Genomic DNA, 24,032 nt, shown 5'->3' with positions numbered 1-24,032 from the left:
TCGTAACTGGAAGTTGGTGCCCTTTGAACCCCTCTGCCTCAATTATTATTGCTTTCAAATGCATCCTAGGGTTTGGAGGGCTCTCCCCTCCTCCTTGTGTATCTCCTTCATGCATTTCCCCCACCCCCAACCTTCCAATTTAGTTTTCCAAATGAGCCCGACGATTGATCATTTTGTGGAGTTTCAAAAAAAAAAAAAAAAGGAAGAAAAGAAATTTTCTAAAGAAAAATGGGCGATGGGGAAAAAAGGAACTCCAGGAGGAATTCGATTTTGCAACCCAAATTGCAGGCAGTGAAAAGCACAACACAGCTTCCAGGCGGCATGGGGGACGGGATGATGATCTCTGAGCTTCCCCCAGGCCCAACTGGCCCAGGGACCTTGCTCGTCCTTCCAGAAGGGCTCCTTGGGCTGCCGGCTGATCTCTACCTGTTTCTTGCTTTGCTCGTGAACAAGGCATCTCCCCTCGGACCCCCGATGGTCACGGCATCCTTCTCCTTCAGTGGCTCCGAGTGGGGGGTCTTCCCGTGGAGATCAGAGCTGCGCTGAGGCCCTCGGAGAGGCGTCTCTCTGGTAAATAAGTCATTAGGCAGTGCGAGTAGCAGAGGACGACTCCCCAGGTACTTCCTTTAGAGGTTCTGGCTCTCCTGGGTCCCCTGCATCTCCAACGTCTCTAGAGAGTTGCTCCTGGTGGCTCCTGACCTTTTTCTTTCAAGCTCTTCTCTTCTTGCTCCGGTCCCTCAGGCGGGAACACTTTCCACCTTGTCTCCTTCCTAAGATCTGTGGTCTGTGGTCAGCAGGCTTCTGCAACTTCCCTCACTGCTCCAAGGCTAACGCTCTGGGAAAGGCCCCAGAGAACGGCCTCGTGTTCAACCTCCCATCATCACAGGCTCCGTGCATCCAGGTTTCCTCAGTGCACACCCCTAGAATATTCTGCTACAACCCAGTGAAGAGGGGAAGGGTGATTACTTCCATTTTATGATGAAACTCAAGACGTCGGGCTCAGGGTCCTAGACCTCGTCTAGCCTAATTCTCTAGCATTCCAGTTTGTATCTTCTGTTGGGGCAGAGAGACGGCCTCCTAGGTTCTTAGCATTAAGACTAGAGTCTTAAAAAAAAAAAAAAAAGACCAAAGTCTTAGGACCTTATCACCTCCAGCCCCCCAAAATCTTGCCCACAGGGATGACCTTCTGTTTTGTTCCAATTTTAGTATATGTGCTGCCAAAGTGAACCCAGGGATGGGTTTATGTTTCACCACTGCCCCCTCCTCAAGTCCCTCCCTCGCCCCAGCTTTCCTGCTCTAGCTCTTTGGAGCCACTTCCTGCCACAGGACCTTTGCATGTGCTGTCTCCTCTGTCTGCAAAGCACTCTGACCAGTACCTCTTTTCTCATGTCTTATTCTTCAGCTCAGTCCTTAATTCTAAATGAAGGCAGGGTCTGCCCTGTACCTTTGAGACCCACCTGCCCCCAGGGACCACATCATAGCATGAGATTTGGGCAGGGCCAATGGAGGCCTTAGCTCTTGCCGCAGCTTTATTTCTGGGACAAGCCAGTGCCTGCATATGAGATGCTGAAGCTTTTCTCTCCCTCTTCCCGTCTCTATTAAGGACCCTTAGGGTTGCATTTAGGGCTCTGATAATACAAGATAATCTCCCCAGCTCAAGATCCTTCACTCAATCACATCTGCAAAAACCTTGGTGCTAGCCGTGGTTCTCCAGAGAGAACCGAGAGAATAGAGAGAGAGAGAGACATAGGAGGAGATTTATGACAGGAATTGGCTCACACCGTTAATGGAGGCCAAGAAGTTCCACCATCTTCCGTCTATAAGCTGGAGAACCCAAAAAGCAGGTGGTGTCATTCAGTTGTAGGGCCTGATGATCGGGGGGCTAGAGATACAAGTTCTGATCTGAGTCCCAAAGCCCGAGAACCGAAGTGCTGATGGCCAAGCGCAGGTGACCATGTATGTCTCAGCTCAAGCAGAGAGAGGGAATTCATCGTTCCTCACTTTCGTTTTGGTTTGGTTTGGTTTGGGTTTGGTTTTTCGGGTCCTCTTGGGGCCCCTGGTGGATTGGATGGTGTCCCCTGCCTTGGGGAGGGCCGTCCGCCTCACTCCAGAGACACTGTCGTAGGCACATTCAGAAAGCATACTCGACCAGCGATCTGGGCCTCCCTCATCACAGGGAAACTGACACCTAAAAATAACCATCACAACCCTTTTCCATATAAGGTGTGTTCACAGGGGCCAGGGATTAGGGTTGGCTATCTTTGGGGCCCATCATTTGGCTTCCATGGAGGGTTTTCCTAGCAAAAGATTCCTTGATGCTTAGGCATGATCAGATTCAAGATGCACCTGTCCGATGTCCATTTCTCTCAGGGACCTTCACAAGCAGGTGCTCTGAGGCTCTAGCCTGAAATTCTTAATGTACCCATCAGCGTGGCATGTTGGGGGCTCAGGGCCTCTCGCCGAGGGTCATAGAGTTAAGTGCCCAAGCCAAGATTTGAACCTGTGCCCCCTCTCTCTGCCAGGCCCTCTTAGGTGACCAGTACGGCCCCTGTCCAGTCCCCACGCTGATCGAGGAGAAGGAGTGGGAAGCTCTGAGAACCCAGCTGACCTCCAGGCCACGGGACTTGGAGCTGGTGGCTCGACGCTTCCGGAGGGACGAGAACGCAGTGCCGCCCACCTACCTGCTGCAGGCGCTAGGCGCCACGGAGGCCCATGGGCCCGAAGAGGCCACACTGACCTCTGTGCTGCGCTCTGGAGCCCAGGAGGCTCGGAGGCTGGGCCTCATCACCCAGGAGCAGTGGGTCCACTACCACTGGTCAGGTGAGGCTGCCGGGACCCCCCTCAGGGTCCACAGGAAACGACCCGCGTTCAAATACCCACATCGCATACTGTCCAAATGCCATAGCCTGTCCTTCTGTAAATGCCAGCCCAGCCCAGCTCCTGGGTCCCTGGTTCTGCATGAGGGTATTGTCCTGATCCCAGAGTTCAGCCATGTCCCGGTTAATTCTCTGTCTCTTAGGACCCTCCTTTCCTCTCCCCCTCCAGCTCCCTCTCCTCTTCTCCCGGGAGACTCCCGGCTCTGGGGGAAGGCTTCTAAGATGACCGCTATCCTGGTTTGTCCGCGACTTTTAGGGCTAAACCCAGATAGTCCAGGAAAAACTGAAACAGGGGTCACCTTATGTTCAGCCCGGGAGTCAGCCCTGCTGGGGCTGGGGACACTGCTGGGGACACTGAGTCCTCCAACTTCCCTTGCCCCTGCCTCAGAGGTGGAAACTGAGGCAGAAGAAGGGGTCTCCTTCACCTGAGGTGGGGAATAGGGATTTGACCAGAGTCCATCACCCAGCTCCCATCTGGCCTCTTACCTCCCACCTCTAGCCTCAACCTCTGGTTCTTCCATCCCCCACACTGGCTACCAGAAAGATTTTTCTAAAAATGCAGTTTCCAGGGTGCCTGGAGGGCTCAGCCAGTTAAGCGTCCGAATCTTGGTTTCGGCTGGGGTCATGATCACGAGGTGTCGAGATCAAGCCCCTTGTCGGGCTACGTGCTGAGCGTGGAGCCTGCTTTTCTCCCTCTGTCCCTCCCCCAGCTCATGCACTCTCTCTTTCTCTAAAATCAATCAATCAATCTTTAAAAAAGAATGGCAATGTTGCCAAGCCATTTCCCCACTGCTTCCTGCCAGCAAGAAACAGATCATGATCATTCACGGGTTTGGTAGTATCAGATATGCCCGTTTATAGCACCAAAACTATAGCATATGAATTCCTCTTACCAAAAATATTAAAAACATGAACTCATTTGGTCCACATATTAAATATATGGATTTATATTATGAACATACTAAATACATTGATGTGTTTCAAGATATGGAATGTAGTAATTTATGCCAATAGGATTTTAATTGTACTAAAATATGTTGATTATTATCTATTATGTATATTAATTCTAGTAATGACATATCAATTTTTAAAAATCAGCTTTTTATTTGGGGCTAATTTTAGATTTGCACAAAGTACGGAGTCTCTGTATGTTCTTCACACAGAGAAATTAACATCCTATGTGACCACAGTGCATTTGCCGGGTATAAGAAATTAACATCAGCCCATGACGAGTAACTAGACTCCAGCCTTTACTGAGAGTCCGTGGGTTTTCCCGTTAGTGTTTTTCTGCCCCAGGATCCCGTCCAGGTTCTCACATGAGCTTATTTGTCACATCTCAGGTTCCACTGGTTCCACTGTGACAGTGTCTCAGCCTTTCCCTGTTCTTTGTGACTTTGACCATTTTGAGGAGCGCTGGCCACATCCTTTGCAGAATGTCCCTCAGTCTGGGTTTGTCTGGTGTTTTCTCATGCTTGGAGGGGGCTGTACCTTTCCGGGAGGATGATGGTGAAGGTGAAGTTCCTTCCCTAGCCCATCATATCAGGGTTACCTGATGCCCACCTGACATCCCAGGAGAGGCTAACCCAATACTTGGGTTCAGATGATGAGTGACATATCGATTTTGAAAACAGCGTTTATCTGACTAATAATGTTGATGGCTCCCATTTATTAAGTGCTTACCGTGTTGCTATGCCTTGCTCTGTGACATGCGCTAATCGCTTTCACAGCGATATCTGCCATTGGGGCTGCAGTCAGCATCTGGGGTCTGTGCTTTGGGATGACCGGGACTTGACGGTCAGCCTTGCCCTTTCCTGGCTGTACTGACTTCTAGCAGGTTCAGAGCCTCAGTTTCCTCATGTGTAAAATGGAACCAGTCCAAGGTAGTACATCACAGAGTTGTTGTGGGGATCTTATCCTGTGATCTAGTCCCAGCCATGATCTCATACGATCAGACCTAGCCCATTAAGAGTCCCTACCTGAGGGGCGCCTGGGTGGCACAGTCGGTTAAGTGTCCGACTTGTGATTACAGCTCAGGTCATGATCTCAGGGTCTTAAAATCGAGCCCTGTGCAGGCTCTGCACTCAGCACGGAGACTGCTTGAGATTCTCTCTCTCTCTCTCTCTCTCTCTCTCTCTCCCTCTGCCCCTCTCCTGTGCTCTTTCTCTCAAAATAAACAGATTGAAACAAAAAGAATTCCCACTTGAAAGAACAAACAGAAACTCGTAAAAGTAGCAGGAAGCACAAAGTCATGCTAGCAACGGTGTCTTCAGAGCATATCTCCAGGCCCCTTTTTCAATTTTCTTCTTTTCAGCCTTTTTATTTGGAAATAGAGAGTCACGGGAAGTTGCAGGAGGGGGAAAAAAAGGTAGGACGTAATTCCAAAGGTAGCATCTTGCAAAACTAAAGTACAATAGTACAACCAAAAAGTGGACATTGTGACAACCAAACAAGGCATCACTTTTTTTTAAAAGAGCTTATTTATTTATTTGACACAGAGAGAGATCACAATTAGGCAGAGAAGCAGGCAGAGAGAGAGGGGGAAGCAGGTTCCCCGCTGAGCAGAGAACCCAATGCGGGGCTCGATCCCAGGACCCTGAGATCATGACCTGAGCCGAAGGCAGAGGCTTAACGCACTGAGCCACCCAGGCGCCCCAAAGCATCACTTTTTTAAAAAGATCTTATTAATTTATTCATAAGAGACAGGGAGAGCAAGAGAGGCAGAGGGAGAAGCAGGTTCTCTAAGGAGCAGGGAGCCCGATGCAGGACTTGACCCTAGGACCCTGGGATCATGACCTGAGCCAAAGGCAGACGCTTAACAGACTGAGCCACCCAGATGCCCCAGACAAAGCATCACTTTTACAAACATGCATTTACATGTGTGCATGCGCACATGTGTATTTCATGCTAAGAAATGTTCACACCTGTGTAGCTTCGGATAACTGCCACAGTTCGTACATGGGACTATTTCCTCACTGCAAAGACACCCCCCACTACCCTTTCAGGGTCACACCCAGCCCTCCCCTCAGTCCCCAGCTCCTGGCAACCAGTAATCCTTCTCCATCCCTATAATTTATTATTCCATGATGTTATACAACGGGATCACACAGTATACAACCTTTGGAGATTGGCTTTGTTCCCTCCGCATATCGAGCGCAGCTTTCCACAAGCACTGTTTCATAGAAGATCCTGCCAGCTGCCTCATCAAGGTTACACTAGGACAGGGACGCCTGGGTGGCTCAGTCGGTTGGGCATCTGCCTTCGGCTCAGGTCATGATCCCTGGGTGCTGGGATCAAGTCCCAAGACCGGGCTCTTTGCTCAGCAGGGAGCTTGCTTCCCCCTCTGCCTGCTGCTCCCCTTGCTTGTGCTCTCTCTCTCTCTCTGACAAATAAATAAAATCTTAAAAACAAAACAAAACAAAAAAAGCTGAAACTAGGACACCCACGTTACGGGAGAGGAAACTGGCTCAGAGAGATGCAGTGACTTGACCAAGGTCACGTACAGCTGTGACCTTGGTCACAGGGGCAGAGTAGATGGTCTTGCATTGATTAATGCTGAGCTGTGTTCCAGAAGGATCCCAAGTCAGGACTGTTAGTTGCCTTCATCCCTGACTTCCATCCAAGGGCCTGAGAGGGGTGTGGTGTCACGCCAAGGAAGGCTTTTCAGTGGCTCTTATCTCTGGCTCTGAGACCGAATCCTGTCTCCAAGGGAGCCTGACTCACTCAGCTCCAGAGACCTGGGAGCCTCTGCTGAGCCCAGGGCAGCTTAAAAAATAACTCCTCAGGTCTGGCTGCTATTTCAAAACAGTGGCCTCCAAGGAGAAATCAGTGTCTGCTCTTGGCTCTGGAAAATACGGGTCCTCAGGGCAGCCGCTTCATGCTCTGGGACAGGGGTCAGCCCACCGGGGCCCAAAGGCAAAATCTGGCCCACTGCTTGTTTTCATAAATAAAGTTTTATTGGAACACACTCCACATATTAGTTTGCATGTTGTCTATGGCTGTTTCCACGCTACAGCAGCAGAATTGAATAGCTGTAATGGAGACCATTCGACCTGGGACACCTAAAATATTCACTATCTGACCTTTTGCAGAAAAGCATGCCAATCTTTGCTCTCAGCCTCCAGGCCCCTTAAAAACTTTCTCCCTGGCCCCCATGCCTTCGCAGTATGGGGGCCTCAAATGCCCTGCTTGCCCTACTCTGCCCAGGACAGGCAGATACTTTCTTCTGCTGTCTGCCCATTTATTCACCAAGACCAGAACAATGACTCCACAAAAGCAACAGGGACCTTTGGGCATTTTTCTCACTGCTAAATGCACCAGTATGGAGAGCAGAGACCGGCACAAGTGGGAGCTCAGTAAATGTTTGTTGAATGAATGTGTGATGATGGAGGCACCCAAAACTGACAACACTGGATTTTTTTTTAATTGAAGTGAAATTCACATGACATGAAATTAACCGTTTTAAAATAAATGCTTCGGTGGCATTTCATGCATTCACGATGTTGTGCAATCACCACCTCTATCTAGTTCCAGAACATTTCCATCACCCCCAGAGAATTTCTGTATTCATTAATGGCCACTCTCCCTACCTTTCCCCCAGCCCCCGGCAACTACCAGTCTGCATTCTGTCTCTATGGCTTTGCCTGTTCTAAACGTTTCGTGTACATGGAACCAGACAGTGTGGGGCCTCCTATGTCTGGCTTCTTTCGCTCAGCACGACGTTCTCAAGGTTCATGTGTGCTGTAGCATGAATCAAGGCTACTTTCCTTTTTATGGCCGAGTACTAGTCACTCGTAGGGATAGATCACATTGTGTTTATCCACTCATCATTTGAGGGACCGTTGGGTTGTTTCCACCTCTGGGCTACCATGCATGGTACTGCTGTGAATATGGATCCACATGTAACTGTTTGCCTAAGTCTTCAGCTCTTTGGGGTCCATACCTAGAAGTGGAATTCCTATGGAAACTCAGTATTTAACTTCTTGAATTTGACAGTATGTTTTATGATGGGGCTTCTTCTCACATACAACCTCTGTGCTGCCTATACCAAGGTTTCTTTGATTAATAATAGCTAAATCAGGGCTATTCTTGGCCCAGCCCTGGACCAGAAGCCTCAGCATCACCTGGGAGCTTTTTGGAAATGCAAACTCATGGGCCCCACCCACACCTGCTGAATCAGAACTCCTGGAGGCAGAGCCCAGCCGTATAGGTTTTTTGAGCCCCCTCCCCCCACTGCTGCCCCAGGAGACTCTGACAGACTATGGTCCTCTGGCCAAATCCGGCCCACTGCATGTTTTTGTTAATAAAGTTTTATTGGAACACACTTGAGTGCATTCGTTTGCATATCATCTGTGGTTATGCCAAGGTGACTCCAGAACACATTAAGTGGGAGAACCAATGTCCCTACCTCCCAAATATGTCTCTCAAGTGTCTCCATTCCAGCTACTGAGCACACAGTGATGACCACACTCTCTTCCCATCCCCCCCCCCACTTTTTCAGTCATTGAATGGGAGATAGACCGGGGCCTGCTGAGCTTGACAGATGGAGACCAGGGGGCCACCGTCTTCCTGAGAGAGATCCAAGACCTCAATAAGCACATCCTGGACGACTGCGCCCTCAAGATGGTGGACCGGCTCGCAGATGGCTGCCTGGACACGGATGCCCAGAACCTTCTCGGTGGCCTCAAGGGACGCATTGCCGACACCCAACCCGGAGTCCTCAAGACCCACCACCTGCCATGGAGCCGAGACCTGGTGAACCCCAAAAACAAGACTCATGCTAGGTACCTGAAGGAGCTGGGGGAGCAGTTTGTGGCCAGGGCTAACCACCAGGTCCTCGAGCACCTCCGGGAGCTGGAGGCGGGCCGGCAGGAGCTGGCGTGGCTCTACCAGGAGATCCGCCACCACATGGCGCTGAGCGCCGAGGCCACCCGGACCTTTTGCGGGCGCCGGGAGCTCCTGGCCCAGCTAGGGCAGCGGCTCCGGCAGAGCGACAGCCACCCCCACTCACCCATGGTGCTTTTTGGACCCCCAGGCATCGGAAAGACAGCTCTGATGTGCAAGCTGGCAGAGCAAACTTCAGGACTGCTTGGCCGCAAGACGGTGACCGTCCTGCGGCTTCTGGGGATGTCACAGATGAGCTCCGATGCCCGGGGCCTGCTCCCAAGCCTCTGTTTCCAGCTCTGTCTGGCCTACGGGCTGCCCCTGCCCCCGGCCCAGGTCCTGGAGGCCCATGCCAGGGTGGTCCAGCTTTTCCACACCCTCCTCCACACTGTCTCCCGCCGAAACTTTGAGTCCCTGGTGATCCTGCTGGACTCCGTGGATGACGTGGATTTCATCTGCCGGGCCCGGAGGGTCCCCTGGCTGCCCCCCACATGCCCGCCAAGGGTCCACCTCATCCTCTCAGCCTGCTCGGGGCAGCAGGGGGTTCTAGACACCCTGCGACGGACGCTGACGGACCCAGAGGCCTTCTGGGAGGTGAAACCCCTCTCTGGAAACCAAGGGCAAGAGATGATCCAGACCCTGCTGGCAGCCTCGAGGAGGACACTGAGCCCGGAGCAGAGGGAGCTGCTCTGGGCCAGCCTCCCAGAGTGTGGCCACCCAGGGCGGCTGAGGCTGGCCTTCGAGGAGGCCCGGAAATGGGCCTCCTTCACCATCCCTGCCCCTCTGGGCTCTACGGCGAAGGAAGCTATGCACCAGCTGTGTGCCTGCCTGGAGCAGACGCACGGGCAACTCCTGGTGGCCCACGTGCTGGGCTACCTCGCTTCTTCCCGGTAAGTCTCTGTTGCCTACACCCTCTTTAGGACTGGGACAGAATGTGTGCGTTTGCCCCTCAGGGCCCCGAACAGAAACGTCCTGGAGGCCAGAGTCTGAAGTCACGGCATCGGCGGGGCCACGCTCCCTCTGAAGCCACCAGAGGGGACGCTGGTCTAGGCTTTTCTCTTCGTCTCTGGCATTGCCAGCAACCCTTGGCCTGGAGACACACCCCTGCCTCTGCTGCCTCGTGGCCTCCTCCCTGCAGGCCTTCCTGTCCCCATTTCCCTCTCGTAAGGACACCACTCCCCGGCTCAGGGCCCGCGGTGCTCTAGTAGGAGCTTTACATGCGCTGACTGCCCCTTAAGAAGGTTCTCAGATAAGGTCACCTTCACCCGGGCTGGGGGCAGTTTGTAGAGTGTCCCTCCGTCGGGATTGGTCTGATGTTTCCTTGTGATCACATTTGGGTTGAACCTGAGTGACGCTCAGCCCTTCTCGGGCGCGGATTTTTTTCCCCTGTAGTAAATCTGCAAGCTCTGCTCTGTATTTAATATGCCATACTATGGGGAGAGCTCAGAAAAACCTTTTTAAGGCCAAATCCTCTGAAGGATTATCCACCAGCACACATCTACACTTCAGCCCAATCTTGTCGCGTGGGAATCAGCAAAAAAGCAAATAGGAAAATCCAACTTCAGTGTGTTTCTAGAGCTTGAAGGACTGAATGCTTACACCTGCTGCTCAGCCCAGAGAAAGTCTCAGGGTTGCACGCTGTGACGTCATGATGGTTGGGAGCTGCTGCTCAGAGATGGTGGGGAGGGATGGAGATGAGTGAGAAATAAGGAGCAGGAGAGAGGAGTGTGTCCATCACACACCCAGCAGCCAGACTCTGGACCCCCAGGAGGGTGGGATGGAGGCCAATTAGCAGACACACCGCCGCAGAACCAGCACTCAAGCCCATCATCAGAAATGCTGGGCTAGCTGGTTTTGCCTCTTTCTGGTTTCATGGGCAGGTTTTTCTTCCAGACCTTTGTCCTTTGCCCTGTATCAGTCAAGATGGTGGTGATCAGACCAGGGAGAGTGGCTTTTTGTTTGTTTTTGTTTGTCAGGCACAGACATGCTAGTGCATAAGAAGTAAGGGCTTTGTGTCAAGGCCATGGGAAGAGCTCAGGGGATCCAGGACCACCCACCCAACTGCCGACTCCAGGGGGGTGTACCCCAGATCTCACGCCATACCCCAGATTTTGTGACCGGTGCCCCCAGAGTGGAGGCTGGGCCTGAGTTCTGTAAGACTACAAAGACGGACTGCGGAATGTTCCAGGGGGGAGGGGTGTGGACCTTCAGGCCAACCGTGATACAATCCACATGGAGGAGGCGGGTTGTCATGGGAACCAGAAAGCCATGAGAATCAGGACAGTTTCTCATCCTCTGGCCCTCTGGGTCCTCTCTGCCCATTGGCTTCAGTTCTGGACTCTTCCTTTGTTCTACTTGCCTCGAGCTTCTACTGGCATCATTAACTCCCATTTCAGAGACCTGGCACCATCCTACTGGCTCCTTCTTGAGTTCTGATTCCAAAATCTGGGGAGACACAAATAATTGACCTCCTCGGTCCCACATCTGGTCCAATGAGTAAAGCCGAGGGCCTTGCAGGGTGTTGGACCAGCCATCCCAGGGACTGGCGTGGCAGGTGGTTTAGGGAGGGACCATGCAGGGGTGGTGAGGTACCTCAGGTTCCAGGAAAGACATCATGCTTCCCCGCGCAGTCTGTGCACTGGGATGGTGCCCCAGCTCTCGGGGCAGGTCTGAGTCCTTCTAGGCCAGTGGTTCTTGCCTGGGGAGGGTCTGCGCCCAGGGTTCGCTTGGCCAGGTCCAGGGACATTTTCAGTTGTTGCAGCTTGGGGGTGATGCTGCTGGCATCTAGTGAGCGGAGACCAGGAATGCGGCTAGAAGTCCTACAATGCACAGAACGGTCCCCACTGCAAAGGGTGATCGGACCCCAAATGTCAGCGGTACAGGAGGCTGAGGGGAGGAGCGCGCCTTGCCCTGTCCCCTGTTTCTCTATCCAGCGCCTGGCAACCATTAACCTACCTTGTGGCTTTTTGGATCCTGGTCTAAAAGTTTCAAGTTTATCATACACTGTGTGGTATTTTATGACAGATCTCTCACTTAGCTACTGTTTGCCAGGCTGATCTGTGTTGCACTGTGTGTCCCGACTTTGTTTCTTTCTGCGGCCAAAGAACATTCCATTGTACGGATACACCCTTGCCTTAGTCCATTTGAGCTGCTGTAACAAAAACACCATGGAGGGGAGGCTTATACACAATTTATCTCTCTGGAAGGCTGGGGAGTCCAAGGTCAAGGTGCCGGCAAATACAGTGTCTGGTGAGAGCTCACTCCCTTGTTCGTAAATGGGCATCTTTTTGCTGTGTCCTCACATGACAGAAGGGATAAGGAAGCTCCCTGGGGTACTAAGCCCACCCATGAAGTTCCACTTTGATGACCTAACCACCTCCCAGAGGCCCCACCTCCTGACACCATCACCTTGGGGATCAGGACTTCAGCCTGTGGATTTGGGGGAGACACATACTCAGTGCATAGCAAAGCGTTTGGTTTATCGGCACATCCGTTCATGGACGTTTGGACTCTTGCCCCCTTTTGGCTATTGTGAATTATGTTGCTCTGAACATGTGTGTACAAGCTGTGATTTGAACACCTGTCTGGAGTGAGATTTTAAAATCATAAATCTGACTCGGTTCCTGACCTGATTAAGCCTTCCAGTGACTTCCATCGCTCTGAGAAAAGTATCCAACCTCCTTACCAAGCCCGACTGGACCTGGCTGCCTTCTGCCCCGTGCTCCCCGGCCCCAGATCTCATGCTGGTCCCTTCCCTCCCACCCAGCTGCAGTGACACCTTCTCTGAGGGACTCACATCTTCCAAGAACCGTCTCTCTCCAGCTCCCTCCCCCCGACCTTGTAGCTCTTTTCCGTGGGACATGGTTTATCTGCTTCCTCGCCATTGGTGTCACCCCGCTTCTTCGTGCTCTTCTTCTGTTATTTCCTACCTGGCTCTGTGGATGACAAGATAAGCTTCACAGGGGTCTAGCTCTCTGTCCCTCAGGAGTCAGCACGGTGGCTTGCACGGAGAGGGCACTCCATGAATAATGTCTAAACAAACCTGCTGAAGGTTTGATGAGCCATTGACCTGCCGAGACCCGGCATCTGCTTCTCTGAGAATGAATGGACTGGCCTGGCTCCTCCCAAGAGGGCCCTGTGCAGAGCCCCGATGCCGGGGAATCTTGGGAATTCAGCTTCCTGGGCTTCCTCCCGCAAGGAAGGAGTGTTTCATCCGTAGCCGGTGGGACGAGTCACTGAACCTGAGCGGGAAAGGAGGGGACCCAAGCTTGATTTGTGCTGAGGATGTGTCAAAGAGCAGGAAAGAATTCTATCCTGAAGGAGGGGGTTTGTGAGGAGGCACAGGACCACACAGGGGTGCTGGCAGGTGGCTCCAAGGAATTCCGGTTTGGAGAAAACCATGATATTATAGCTGGGATCGTCCAAGATGACTGATGTCACAGGAGAGCCCCCCCCGGGGGGGGGCACCCACGGAGTTATACACATTAGAAAGCAGTGAGAGCAGATGTTCTAAATGTAGGTGGCGGGTCTTCTGATCAAAATGAAGATTCCCGTCCACGTCAGAGTTGAGCACGACACGCAGGTTGCCCACAGAAACCAGCCTCCCTCCCTCCCCTGCTCCGAAGGGCGCTCTGATCGCTGTCCATCTGGATGAGAGGTGCAGGCAAATCCAGTGTTTCCGGTCTGATGCTCTTAGGTTTTAGGAAGTCCCTTGCAATCCAGCACCGAAACGTCATCACCCCTCCCCTTTAGGGCTGCTTCCCTTCTCTCGCTCTGTCCTTTCTGGGGCCTGGAAACACGGGTGAGGCTGGGGTGGGCACAGTTGGCATCTGTATTATTTTTCTAAATTACTTCCTGTCTTCCTCCCTGAGCTGACTGACTCAGGTGAGGCTGGGGAGAGGCTGATTCACGGCTCTGCGGGTGTGTGTGTGGAAGGAAAGAGCAGGAAGGGCGCACTCGATGGGCATGGCTGTAACTGGGTCTGAATGCCGACCCTCAGGGCGGACTCTTTGGTGATGCGCAGGGCGCTGTGCGGCTGGCCACGTCTCCCCGTCCCTGGGTGTCTGCGCCCTCCGACCTCAGGAGACACAGTGTGTCCCAGTGCCCATCCCTCCCCGCCGCAGGCATGGGCTCTCAGAAGCAGAGCTGAAGGACGTCCTATCCCTGGACGATGAGGTCCTGCAGGCGGTGTACGAGGACTGGACCCCGCCCAGCAAGGAGCTGTTGCGTTTCCCACCCTTGATGTGGGTGAGGCTCCGCCGGGACTTGGGTCACTGCTTGGCCCGACGGCCCGTGGACGGCTTCACGCTCCTGGCCATTGCCCACAGGTGGGTCCGACATGGTGGAAGGGCCCTCTGGGCTTCTGGGAGTGAGGGCTCACTCGTTGGGGCTCCTCCTTTTTCCAGATCCTTCTTTTATCCCTGTTCATCATCAGCAGTCCCTCCCCATCCCCCACCTCTCTGCCCACAGACCCTGTCTGGCACCCATGAATCCGCTCTCTTCGTGGATTTGCTTGTTCTAGACGTTTCATATAGATGGAACCACACAGCATGTGGCCATTAGTGTCCTGCTGCTTTCCTCAGCATAAAGCTTCCGGGGTTCATCCCTGTTCTAGCATGAACCAGGGCTTCATTCCTTTCCATGGCTGAGTAATAACCCAGTGCACAGATGGGCCTCGTTATGTTTGTTTACCCATTGACGGACACTTGGGTCGTTCCTCGGGCTTTTGATCAGTGCTGCATGAACACGTGAGCACAAATTTTCATTTGAACACCTGTTTGGGGTTTTTTTTTTGGTTTTTGTTTTTTAATTTTTGGGGGTCTACACCCAGGAGTAAAGTTGTTGGGTCTTATACTACCTTATTTTAAGTTTAACTTAATGAGGAACCCAAATGTTCCTTTTTAAACTAAATGTATTTAAGGGGAAGAAAGAAAGATAGGCCAATTTATAGATGAATATTAGGTAACAAATAGGGAAGGTGGTTGCCAGCGCCAGAGAACACCCGTCAGGTGACTTAGAAGGGACCTGCATTTGGGAACAGCTTCCTGGAAGGCTGGTGGCCCCCTCTGAGCTCACCCCGTCCCCCAGGCCCATGAGCCCATGTCCCCTCTCTGCAGGCAGCTGGCCGAGGTGGTCCAAGAGCGCTACCTGTCCAGGCCGGAGAGAGCCAAGAGGCACGGAGTCTTGGCTGACTTCTTCTCAGGAGCCTGGAGCCTGGGCACCAAGAAACTCATCACTCTGCCGCTGGTGGGGAAGCCCTTGAACCTGGACCGTAAGGTGAGGTGTCTGTCTGGGACCTCTGCTCTCTACCTGCAGGCCCCACCTTGCTGTGCAAACAAGACCAAAGCTGCCTGGCAAGGACCACCTCGCTCTTTCCTTCTTTTCCACCCAGAATGCTCCTGACCTTCTTCCCTTTCCTTCCCCCAGAAAGCAGGATGTCCCCTCAGCCTCTGAGCATAATGGGGGTGGATGGGGAGCAGCTGATGAGGACTGTGCCCCCCACCCCCAGTATTCCAGAGTAGGGAAGAATCACAACATTCAGGAGCCTACAGAACTGCCCTGAACTCCTGGCATCTCCTGCCCCCGGACCTTTGCACATGCCATTCCCTTGCCCAGGAATACCATTGTTTTCCAACTTGGTTCCCCAGACAGACTCCCATTTAAACTTTGAGACCCAGCTCCGATGCCCCTCGGATTCCCTGAGTCCCAAGATCTTCCTTCTTCCCTGGCCCTGCCAGGGGTGGGCGTGAGTCATTTCTGTCTGCAATTGTGTCCCCATCCCCTCCAGTGTTCCCTGCGGGTGCCAGCTTGGCCTGTGTCTCGGGAGTGCATGAGTGAGCTTGCACCACCGCGGCCTGGCTGCCAGCCCCCTCCTCCCCTGCAGGTAGCCCCTCAGCCCCTGTGGTTCTCAGACACGGTGGCAAATCTGCGGAAACTGAAGGAGTTGCCGCATCACCTGGTCCACTCAGGCCGCATCGAAGAGCTGAAACAGGAGGTTCTGGGTAAGGCTCCTACCCATTGCGGACAACAGCGAGCGGGTCCCAGCCCTCTGCTGTGCTTCCTCCGGGAGCCTGGGAAAGGGTAAAGGGCAAAAGTCAGAATCCTTGGCCCCTCCTAAGATAGTGGTTCTCTCCAGGGGTCATTCTGTGCCCCATTCCCAACAGCAGGGGACACTTGACAATGTCTGGGGACATTTTGGTTGTCACAGCTGGGGGAGCGGGGGCGCTTTTTGGCATCTAGTGCTAGTTGATAGTACAGAGGTGAGAAATGTGGTCTTAGAATGAGACCCTGTCTGTCTGTCTATCTTATCTATCATCATATCATATCTATATTTGTATCTCTCCATCTATCCTTACCTATGTACCCATCCATCAGTCCCTCCATCTTTCCATTTCTCTGTCTAGCTATCCATCTGCCCCTCCCTGAGATTCTCAACCTGGGGTGATTCTGCACCCAGGGGACTCTTGGCAATGCTCCTGTTGTTGCTTATCATGCCTGAGGAGGCGCTACAGGCACCCGGGGGGTGGAGGGCAGGGGTGCTGATAACTGTCGGCAGTGCAGAGCCTGAGAACTCCCAGTGAAATGGACAGGTGAGAACCCGCCTCCCAGTGTGAACCAGAGGGAGGCATGTGTCCCCATAATGCCCCCTTTCCCCGAAACAGGCAACATGAACTGGATTTCCTGCCGGGGCATCTCTGGGGGCATTGAGGGCCTGTTGGAGGACTTTGACCTGTATGGCCCTCATCTGGACTGTCCCGAGGTCAGCCTGGTCCGGGATGCTCTCCAGCTGTGCCGCCCGGCTGTGGAGCTCCGAGGCATGGGTGAGTTGGCTTGGCCTGAGAGGGGAGGCTTCACTCTGCACTGACTTCTAGAAGTCCATTCTCCTCACTGAGCCCTCAGCTGGATTTTCATTAACCTGCACATCTTTCGTCTCTATACCTGCGGTGTTTCTAGAATTTTGAAATGAGCATGGGAGAGCACTACCAAAGTGTGTCCGTCCCCTTCCCTGGCATGGCACCTTTTTCTAGAAAGGGCCAGATAGGAAAAATCTCAGGCAAAAATCGAGGAAATTATGTCAGTACTTAATAGAACAAGAGAGGAAACATGTTCCCATGACTTTTTAAAAATTGACAATATTCAAAATACAATCATCATAATTGAACATGATTTTTTGTAACATGAGTCTACTCAAGAGAAAGAAGGGGGCAGTTTTTGCTCCAGGAGAAAACATTTTGCTTTACTGGGATTCAAAGTCGGTGTTTCCTGCCATTCCATCCATTGCAAATATTGATCTATAAAAACCATCCTTAGCTCCAGGGGCCAGCCATCGGGCTTGGCCCGGCCCAGCTTCTGCCCTAGAACTTGAAGAATCTCTGATGCTTTGCCCAGGACCGTGTTTTGTTGGTCTGTCTTTATCTCCATCTTTTAATTGTGGTAAAATACACGGAACGTCACATTTAGCAACGTAACCATTTTTAAGTGTAGAGCTCAGTGGTATTAAGCACATGCCCCATGTTGTGCAAACATCACCACCATCCCCCCCCCCCACCCAGAGCTCTTCCATCTTCCCAAACCGTGGAGACTCTGTCCCCATGAAACACCAACTCCCCACCCCCACCCCCAGTCCCTGGCGCCCGCCATTCCAATTTTCTGTCTCTATGAATCCGACCACCATAGGGACCTCATATCAGGGGACCCACAATGTCTGCCCTTCTGGGACTGGCTTCTTTCACTCACCATGATGTCCTCAAGGTACATCCTTGTTGTATTTCCTTTATTTGTGAAGCTGAATAGCATTGCATTATATGGATGGACCACATTTTTTGGTGTATCCATTCATCCCTTGATGGACACTTGGGCTGTTTCTACCTTCTGCCCATTGGGAATATCGCTGCTGTGAACATGGCTATACAAGTATCTTTTCAAGATCTTGCTTTCAATTCTTTGGCATATATACCCAGAAATGCAATTGCTGGATCAAATGCTAATTCTATGTTTATTTATTTATTCTTTTTTCCCGAGGAATCACCCTACCATTTTCTACGGTGGCTGCCCCATTTCATATTCCCACCAGCAGAGCCCAAGTGTTCCAATTTCTCTACATCCTCACCAATACTTTTAATTTTCTAATTTTTTTCTCTTAGATTTTAAAAAGTTTATCTGAGAGAGAAAGAAGGAGAGCGAGAGCAGGGGGAGGAGCAGAGGGAGAGAAAGAATCTCACAGACCCCACACTGACCGTGGAGCCCTATGCAGAGCTTGGTCCCACGACCCCGAGATCACAACCTGAGTCGAAACCGAGAGTCAGATGCTGAGCCATCCAGGTGTCCCGATTTTCTAATCAAAATAATAATAATAATAATAATAATAGTCATCCTAATGAGCATGAGGTGGCCAGGATATCTTTTTTTTTTTTTTTTAAGATTTTATTTATTTGAGAGCAAGAGGGGGAGAGAACACAAGCTGGGTGTGGGAGGGTACAGGGAGAGGGAGAAGCAGACTCCCCACTGAGCAGGGAGGCCAACGAAGGGCTCTATCCCAGGACCCAGAGATCTATCCCAGGACCTGAGCAAAGGTAGCCACGTAATCGACTGAGCCACCCAGATCCCCCCAGAGTGATTTTTATTGTACAATTCCCACCTGGTTTTCATTTGAGGGTTTTATAAGGTGTTTTATGAAGGTGTTTAAATCCCTATATCCCTTCTGGGGTTCCCCTGAAGCTTAACCAAACGCTCTTCCTAGGAGAAGCCTGTCTAGCCACCACTGAACCAGGAACCCCTCTGGTTCCCCAGTCCCTGTGTCCTCCAGCAATGCACCCTCTTCCTGTCTGTCTTAGCTCTCACTTGTTACTTCTGCCGGTTGTCTTTTGTATCACCTGAGGGCCCCACCGGACTCTGAGCTCTGTGAGGATGGGGACATTATCATCCACCTGCTCCCTGCCAAATTGCCAGCCCTACCACACAGACCGGTCCTGGCCAAGAACTCAGATTTGAGCCCCACTAGGTTGATTCAAATCTGGGCTTTGCTACTTGCTGGTGGTGTCACCTTGCAAGTCCCTTGCTCTCCGACCCCATTCCCGACCTCGCTGCCCTCAGTCTTTCCATCTGCAAAATGGGGATGCTGGTCAACCTTCCTACCTAGAGCTACGAGGAAAGATATGCAAGTCAGTTCTTTTAGAGCCTGTCCCCATGCTGCCATCTAAGCCTCCCATTACTATCTGTTACGTGATAGCATCACTATTGTTGATCTGAACAGCCTTGGACGAGCCATTTCTTTTATTGTTGTTGTTTGTTTCTTTGGGTTTGTTGTTGTTGTTGTTGGACGAGCCATTTCTGCGTGGAGTCTCAGCTTCCATCATCTGCAAAATATGGGATTGAACTAAAGCACATCCCAGGGAAGATGCTGGTGCCCGTCAATGTGGCCTTTCTTGTGCATTCGTGCCCACTGGTTGTAAACCTCACAGGGAGTGATTTACCAGGAAAACAGCCTTGGGAACAACTGCCCAGTTTGAGGGAAGATTTAAAAGCCCACGGCACAGCCTGTTCTTTTCAGCGGTCCTTGATTGACAACCTGTGGCTTGCCCATAATGAGGTGTAGGAATGAATGTCACCACCAGAGTGCGCAGTCGGCCAACCTTGAGTTCTAGTACATTCCAGGACCTTGAGCGGGCTCCTCAAAGCCCACCCGATTTTCTCCTATTGCCTCAGGCTCCAGGATGATTCAGTGTGGTGCTGGTTTTGACCCTATTTTTGTTTTAAAGACTGGTATCTTTGTTCATCATGGGTTTGGGGAGCATTAATTTTAATTTGTTAAAATATTGCCATTAAAATAGTATTTATCTGGATGGTTGAGTTTGGTGGTGCCACCTTAAATTTTGCAGCTATGGTGATTGGGGCACTCACCCCTGGTCCTGACCTTGCCTCACGTCATCCACCAGCAAACCAAGGCACAGGGCATCGTTACCATTGCCCCAAACCCCACAGTTAGGACGAGGGAAAATGAACTGCCGGCCTTCCGCATCCCTGGTCCATTTAAGGTTGGAATAAAACTTTATAGGTTAGATTCCTGCCTCTTACTGGCTGTGTGACCTTGTACAAGTTGCTTAACCTCTCTGAGCCTCAATTTCCCCCTTTATGAACTTGGCATAATAATGATGATACCCCAGTTGTGGGAGGCAGAAAGGACTGCCTCCCTCCAAAGATGCATTCACTTCCTAATCCCTGGAACCTGTGACTCTCGTCTTCTACGGCAAATGATGGGATTAAGTAAAGGAATTTGAGATGGAGAGTGGGGCGATGATGATCCCATGGAAGCTGGCGGCTCAGGGTCCAGCAGTGAAATAATTCAGAAAAGGCAGGACGAAGGAGATAGAAGCTTCCAGAACAAAGGAGATGGATGTTTATTGAATACACCCCAAGGGAGCTGTGGGCAGCACCCCTCAAGGGAGGCAGTCTGCCCCAAGGCAGTGGGAGGGGCTGATTTACAGAGGGAAGGTCAGGAGGTATGGGGAACATATGGAGATTTTCCTTTTTTTGTACCTCTGCCTGGTTGTCAGTAGCAGGCCCGTCAGCTAGGACTTCTGGATATTTTGAGGAGGCTCACCTGATGGGCCTCTCTTCAGCTCCATGGTCGCTGAGGGCCCTTTTGCCTTGATCTGCATTCCATTGTTTAAGCCCATTGCTGAAAAGTGGCCTCTACAATTTACTGGGTGTCTGTGATGTTCTAGGCACTAAGAACACAATGAACAAGACAGACATCATCCCTGTTCTCGGGGGAAACTCAAGATCTAGGATAGGGAGGGAATAAACAAAGAAATGTCAGTTGTAGCTCTAATGAGCTCAGGGGAGTGGGGCGGGTGGATTAGAGCGCTGGGATGAAGAATGCTCTTTAAAGAAGTAACCCTTGAGCTAAAATGAGATGTTTAGCTTAAGAAAGGGGAAGGGGAGGAGGAGGAAGTTTCCCAGGCAGAGAGAACTGCCTGGCCCAAGGCCCAGAGGCTAGGAACCACCTGGTGCTTTTGAAGTAGGGATGAGAGTCCTTGGAAAGGAGGCAGGAGAAGATGGCGGGGGACTTGACCTTGACCGGTCAGCAGCGCCCTTCCCCTTAACCTGAGTCCCCTTTGTTGCAGAGAGGAGCGTCCTGTATACAGAACTCCTGGCCAGACTCCATTTCTTCGCCGCCTCACATCCAGCACTGGTGGGACAGCTGTGCCAACAGGCCCAGAGCTGGTTCCGGGTGTGCCCCCACCCTGTGCTCATACCCCTCGGGGGATTCTTCCAGCCCCCGGGAGGACCCCTCCGGGCAACCCTCACAGGCTGCCACAAGGGTGAGTCTCCCTAGCACAGCAAAAATCCTTCCCGGCCAGTGGCCAGTCGTGCCTGAGGGCGGCAGAGGGCAGGTGTTTCTGGCTGCTCCCTGGGGCTCCCCTCTGTCGGTAGGGAGGCCCCCAGGGTCCCATCAGGGCGTGCCCTTGCTGTCTCATGCTGACTCGACTGTCTCTGCTCCCTAGGGACTGTAGATTAGTATTGTAAATACTGCAAATGAGCCCAGAGCAAGGGGGGTGCTGACTGCCTCTAAGAATAGAGTGTCCCTCTTACAGTTTCTGTGGTTTACTGGCTCAGGCTAGTAAGTCCAAAAGGTAGGGACTGATGCCTGACTGGCCCCTGAGAAGCTGGTGGAACTCGTAGATCCCGCCCCCGGGACACCAGAACGTCAGAGACAAGAGGACTTGTTCTCTCCATTTGTTTGTTTTGCTTCCTTCCCTCCTTCCTTCCTTCCTTCCTCCTTCCTTCCTTCCTTCCTTCCTTCCTTCCTTCCTTCCTTCTTCTGTCTGTCCTTCTATCCATCCATACATCATCCATCCATCCATCATCCATCCATCCATCCATCATCCATCCAACCATCCATCATACTTCCTTCTTTCCTTCCTTCCTTCCTTCTCCTGTCTGTCCTTCTATCCATCCATACATCATCCAGCCATCCATCATCCATCCATCCATCCATCCATCCATCCATCATCCATCCAACCATCCATCATCCTTCCTTATTTCCTTCCTTCCTTCTCCTGTCTGTCCTTCTATCCATCCATACATCATCCATCCATCCATCATCCATCCATCCATCCATCATCCATCCATCCATCCATCATCCATCCATCCATCCATCATCCTTCCTTCTTTCCTTCCTTCCTTCCTTCTCCTGTCTGTCCTTCTGTCCTTCCATCATCCATCCACCCTTCCTTCCTTCCATCCACCCATCAGTCATCCATATTTTCATTAGTCATCTTCTTCCCATCCCTCTCGCCACGCCACTTATCTTTCCCTTTCCCTCTTCTGAACATCTTCCAAGCACTCACCCCTCCACCCATCTATCCACCCAGCCATTCATCAACTCGCCCACCCATCTCTCAATTGATTCATCCATCTTACTCATCGCACACCCATCCGTCCACTCACCCAACTATCCAGCCAGCCATCTAGCTATCCATTCATGCGCCAGTCCACCTCCTCTCGTCCATCCCTCCCTTCCTCTGCCCACCCATAATCTCTTGCATTAATTATAAGGCCACCAAATATACAATTAACTTCTGGTTCAAATGTCAGTCATTGCAACTCAGACCATTTCTGTGCCACACATAGCCTTGTAGGGAAAGCTATATTCCCAAGGCATAGTGCTTCCAAAATAGAAGTTCTAAGAGACTAAGTACGATGCGTGGAGGAATTGATTTAGGGACAGCTGCTTGAATGCTGTGGTCAGAAGGGTTCTGGGACCGAATCTAGTTTAATGGCTAAGACTGTATATTTATTGGGTTACAGGTTCAAATGCTATAACAAAGGACAGGATAACAGTGATGTAAATAAAACAGCAGTTCATTTCCCCCTCACGTAACAGTCCAGGCATAAGCAGAGGTAAAACTCCTAGTCTCCAATGTGTCAGGGACCAGACTCTTTCAATCTTGTTTGCTGCCATGTTCAATGTGAAACTTCCATTTGATGGTTCAGAATGGCTGTTCCTGCTCTGACCCACACCATGGCGTTCCAGCCAGTGGGCAGTGGGAAGGGGAGGTGGATGGCAGATCCCTTCCCTTTGAGGGCAAGGTCTAGAAGCAGAATTTATCATCTCTGGAGTGAGTGTCTCGTTGGCAAGAACTTGGCCTTCTCCGGCTGCAAGGGAGCCTGGGAATTACAGGGCTCCCGAGAGTGTGGATTCTGCTAATACCTGTGGGCTTGGTTTCAAAAGGAAACATGACAGAATGGCTCCGGGGGACAAATCTGAGAGGGTGCAGTGATATTTGTGGTGTCTACCACAGCATAGGCATAGGAAGTCACAGTCAGGTCAAGTTTTGTTTTTGCCATCCCTTGGGTGGGGAGATGTTCTGTGTTTCGGACCCACCGTGACTCTTGTACAAGCCCCAGTCGTGGTGAAACTGAGGAAGTTTCTACCCACCCTGGGCTTCAGTCTGGCCCTTTTGTAAATGAGAAGTTTGAGTTCATGTTTTCAAGGTCACACTATAAGTGACCCCCAAAAAAAGGAAGGAAGGAAGGAAGAAAGGAAGGAATGGAGAGAGGGAAGGAGGAGGGAGGGCAAGGAGGGAGGAGGGAGAGAGAGATAGAGAGAAAAAGAAAGAAAGAAAGAAAGATCCTGTGTCCTCACTCCCTGCCCAATAAGGCAGGAACAAAATCTGGGCTTCTCAGACTTGGACGGCTCTGATTTCCACACTTCCCCCTCACTATTTTACATCTGGGGAAACTGAGGCACAGAGCAGCAGAAGGAATGACCTGAGGGCATTCGGCAAGTCTGGTCTCCAACAGTCTGGGCCAGTGTTTTCTCCCGTGTAAATCAGCGCCTCTCTCTCCTCAGGGATGTTTCAGTCAGAACCCAGCTGAGCGCCCCAGGCTGTTGTTTGCCCAAATTATCGGGCGAAGATTTTTTTCCTTTGGAGCACCAGCCTTTATTTTTCCATACACGTGGACCTCAAAGAGAAGTCAGAAGCAGGAGTCCGCGTCCTCGGCCAATATAATTCCATTTCTGAGTCTTGTCCAACTCGGGCAGGGTTTCTCAACCAGGCACTACTGACATTTGGGACTGGGTCATCCTCTGCAGGGGGGAGGGGGGCATCCTATGCGCTGCAGAGGTGGTCAGCAGCACCCTTGGCCTCCACCCACGGGATGGCAGTAGTGCCTGGTTCCCGGTTATGATAACCAAGAACGTCTCCAGACATTGCCCAGTGACCCCAGGCTCCAGACATTTCCCAGGAGCAGAATCGCCCCTATGTGAGA

The 24,032-nt window shown here is 51.7% G+C and overlaps 1 protein-coding gene across 2 annotated transcripts in view; it reads left to right on the top strand.

The window, feature by feature from the left end:
* NWD1 (NACHT and WD repeat domain containing 1) overlaps positions 1-24,032 on the top strand; it is a gene marked incomplete at both ends in the record, with an annotated part of 56,659 nt that overhangs the window by 7,811 nt on the left and 24,816 nt on the right. For both annotated transcript variants that reach the window (XM_080826698.1, XM_080826697.1), the window contains 7 exons: positions 2,523-2,820; positions 8,374-9,646; positions 13,880-14,083; positions 14,873-15,032; positions 15,640-15,757; positions 16,418-16,576; positions 20,882-21,079. In XM_080826698.1, the coding sequence (XP_080682824.1) occupies positions 2,523-2,820; positions 8,374-9,646; positions 13,880-14,083; positions 14,873-15,032; positions 15,640-15,757; positions 16,418-16,576; positions 20,882-21,079 (2,410 nt within the window). The remainder of the gene's footprint in view (positions 1-2,522; positions 2,821-8,373; positions 9,647-13,879; positions 14,084-14,872; positions 15,033-15,639; positions 15,758-16,417; positions 16,577-20,881; positions 21,080-24,032) is intronic.

Source organism: Martes martes (genome assembly GCF_963455335.1).
Source record: "Martes martes genome assembly, chromosome: 1".
Classification (NCBI taxonomy): domain Eukaryota; kingdom Metazoa; phylum Chordata; class Mammalia; order Carnivora; family Mustelidae; genus Martes; species Martes martes.
Note: the sequence above shows the minus strand (reverse complement) of the source record. Positions and strands in the feature narration are given on the sequence as shown.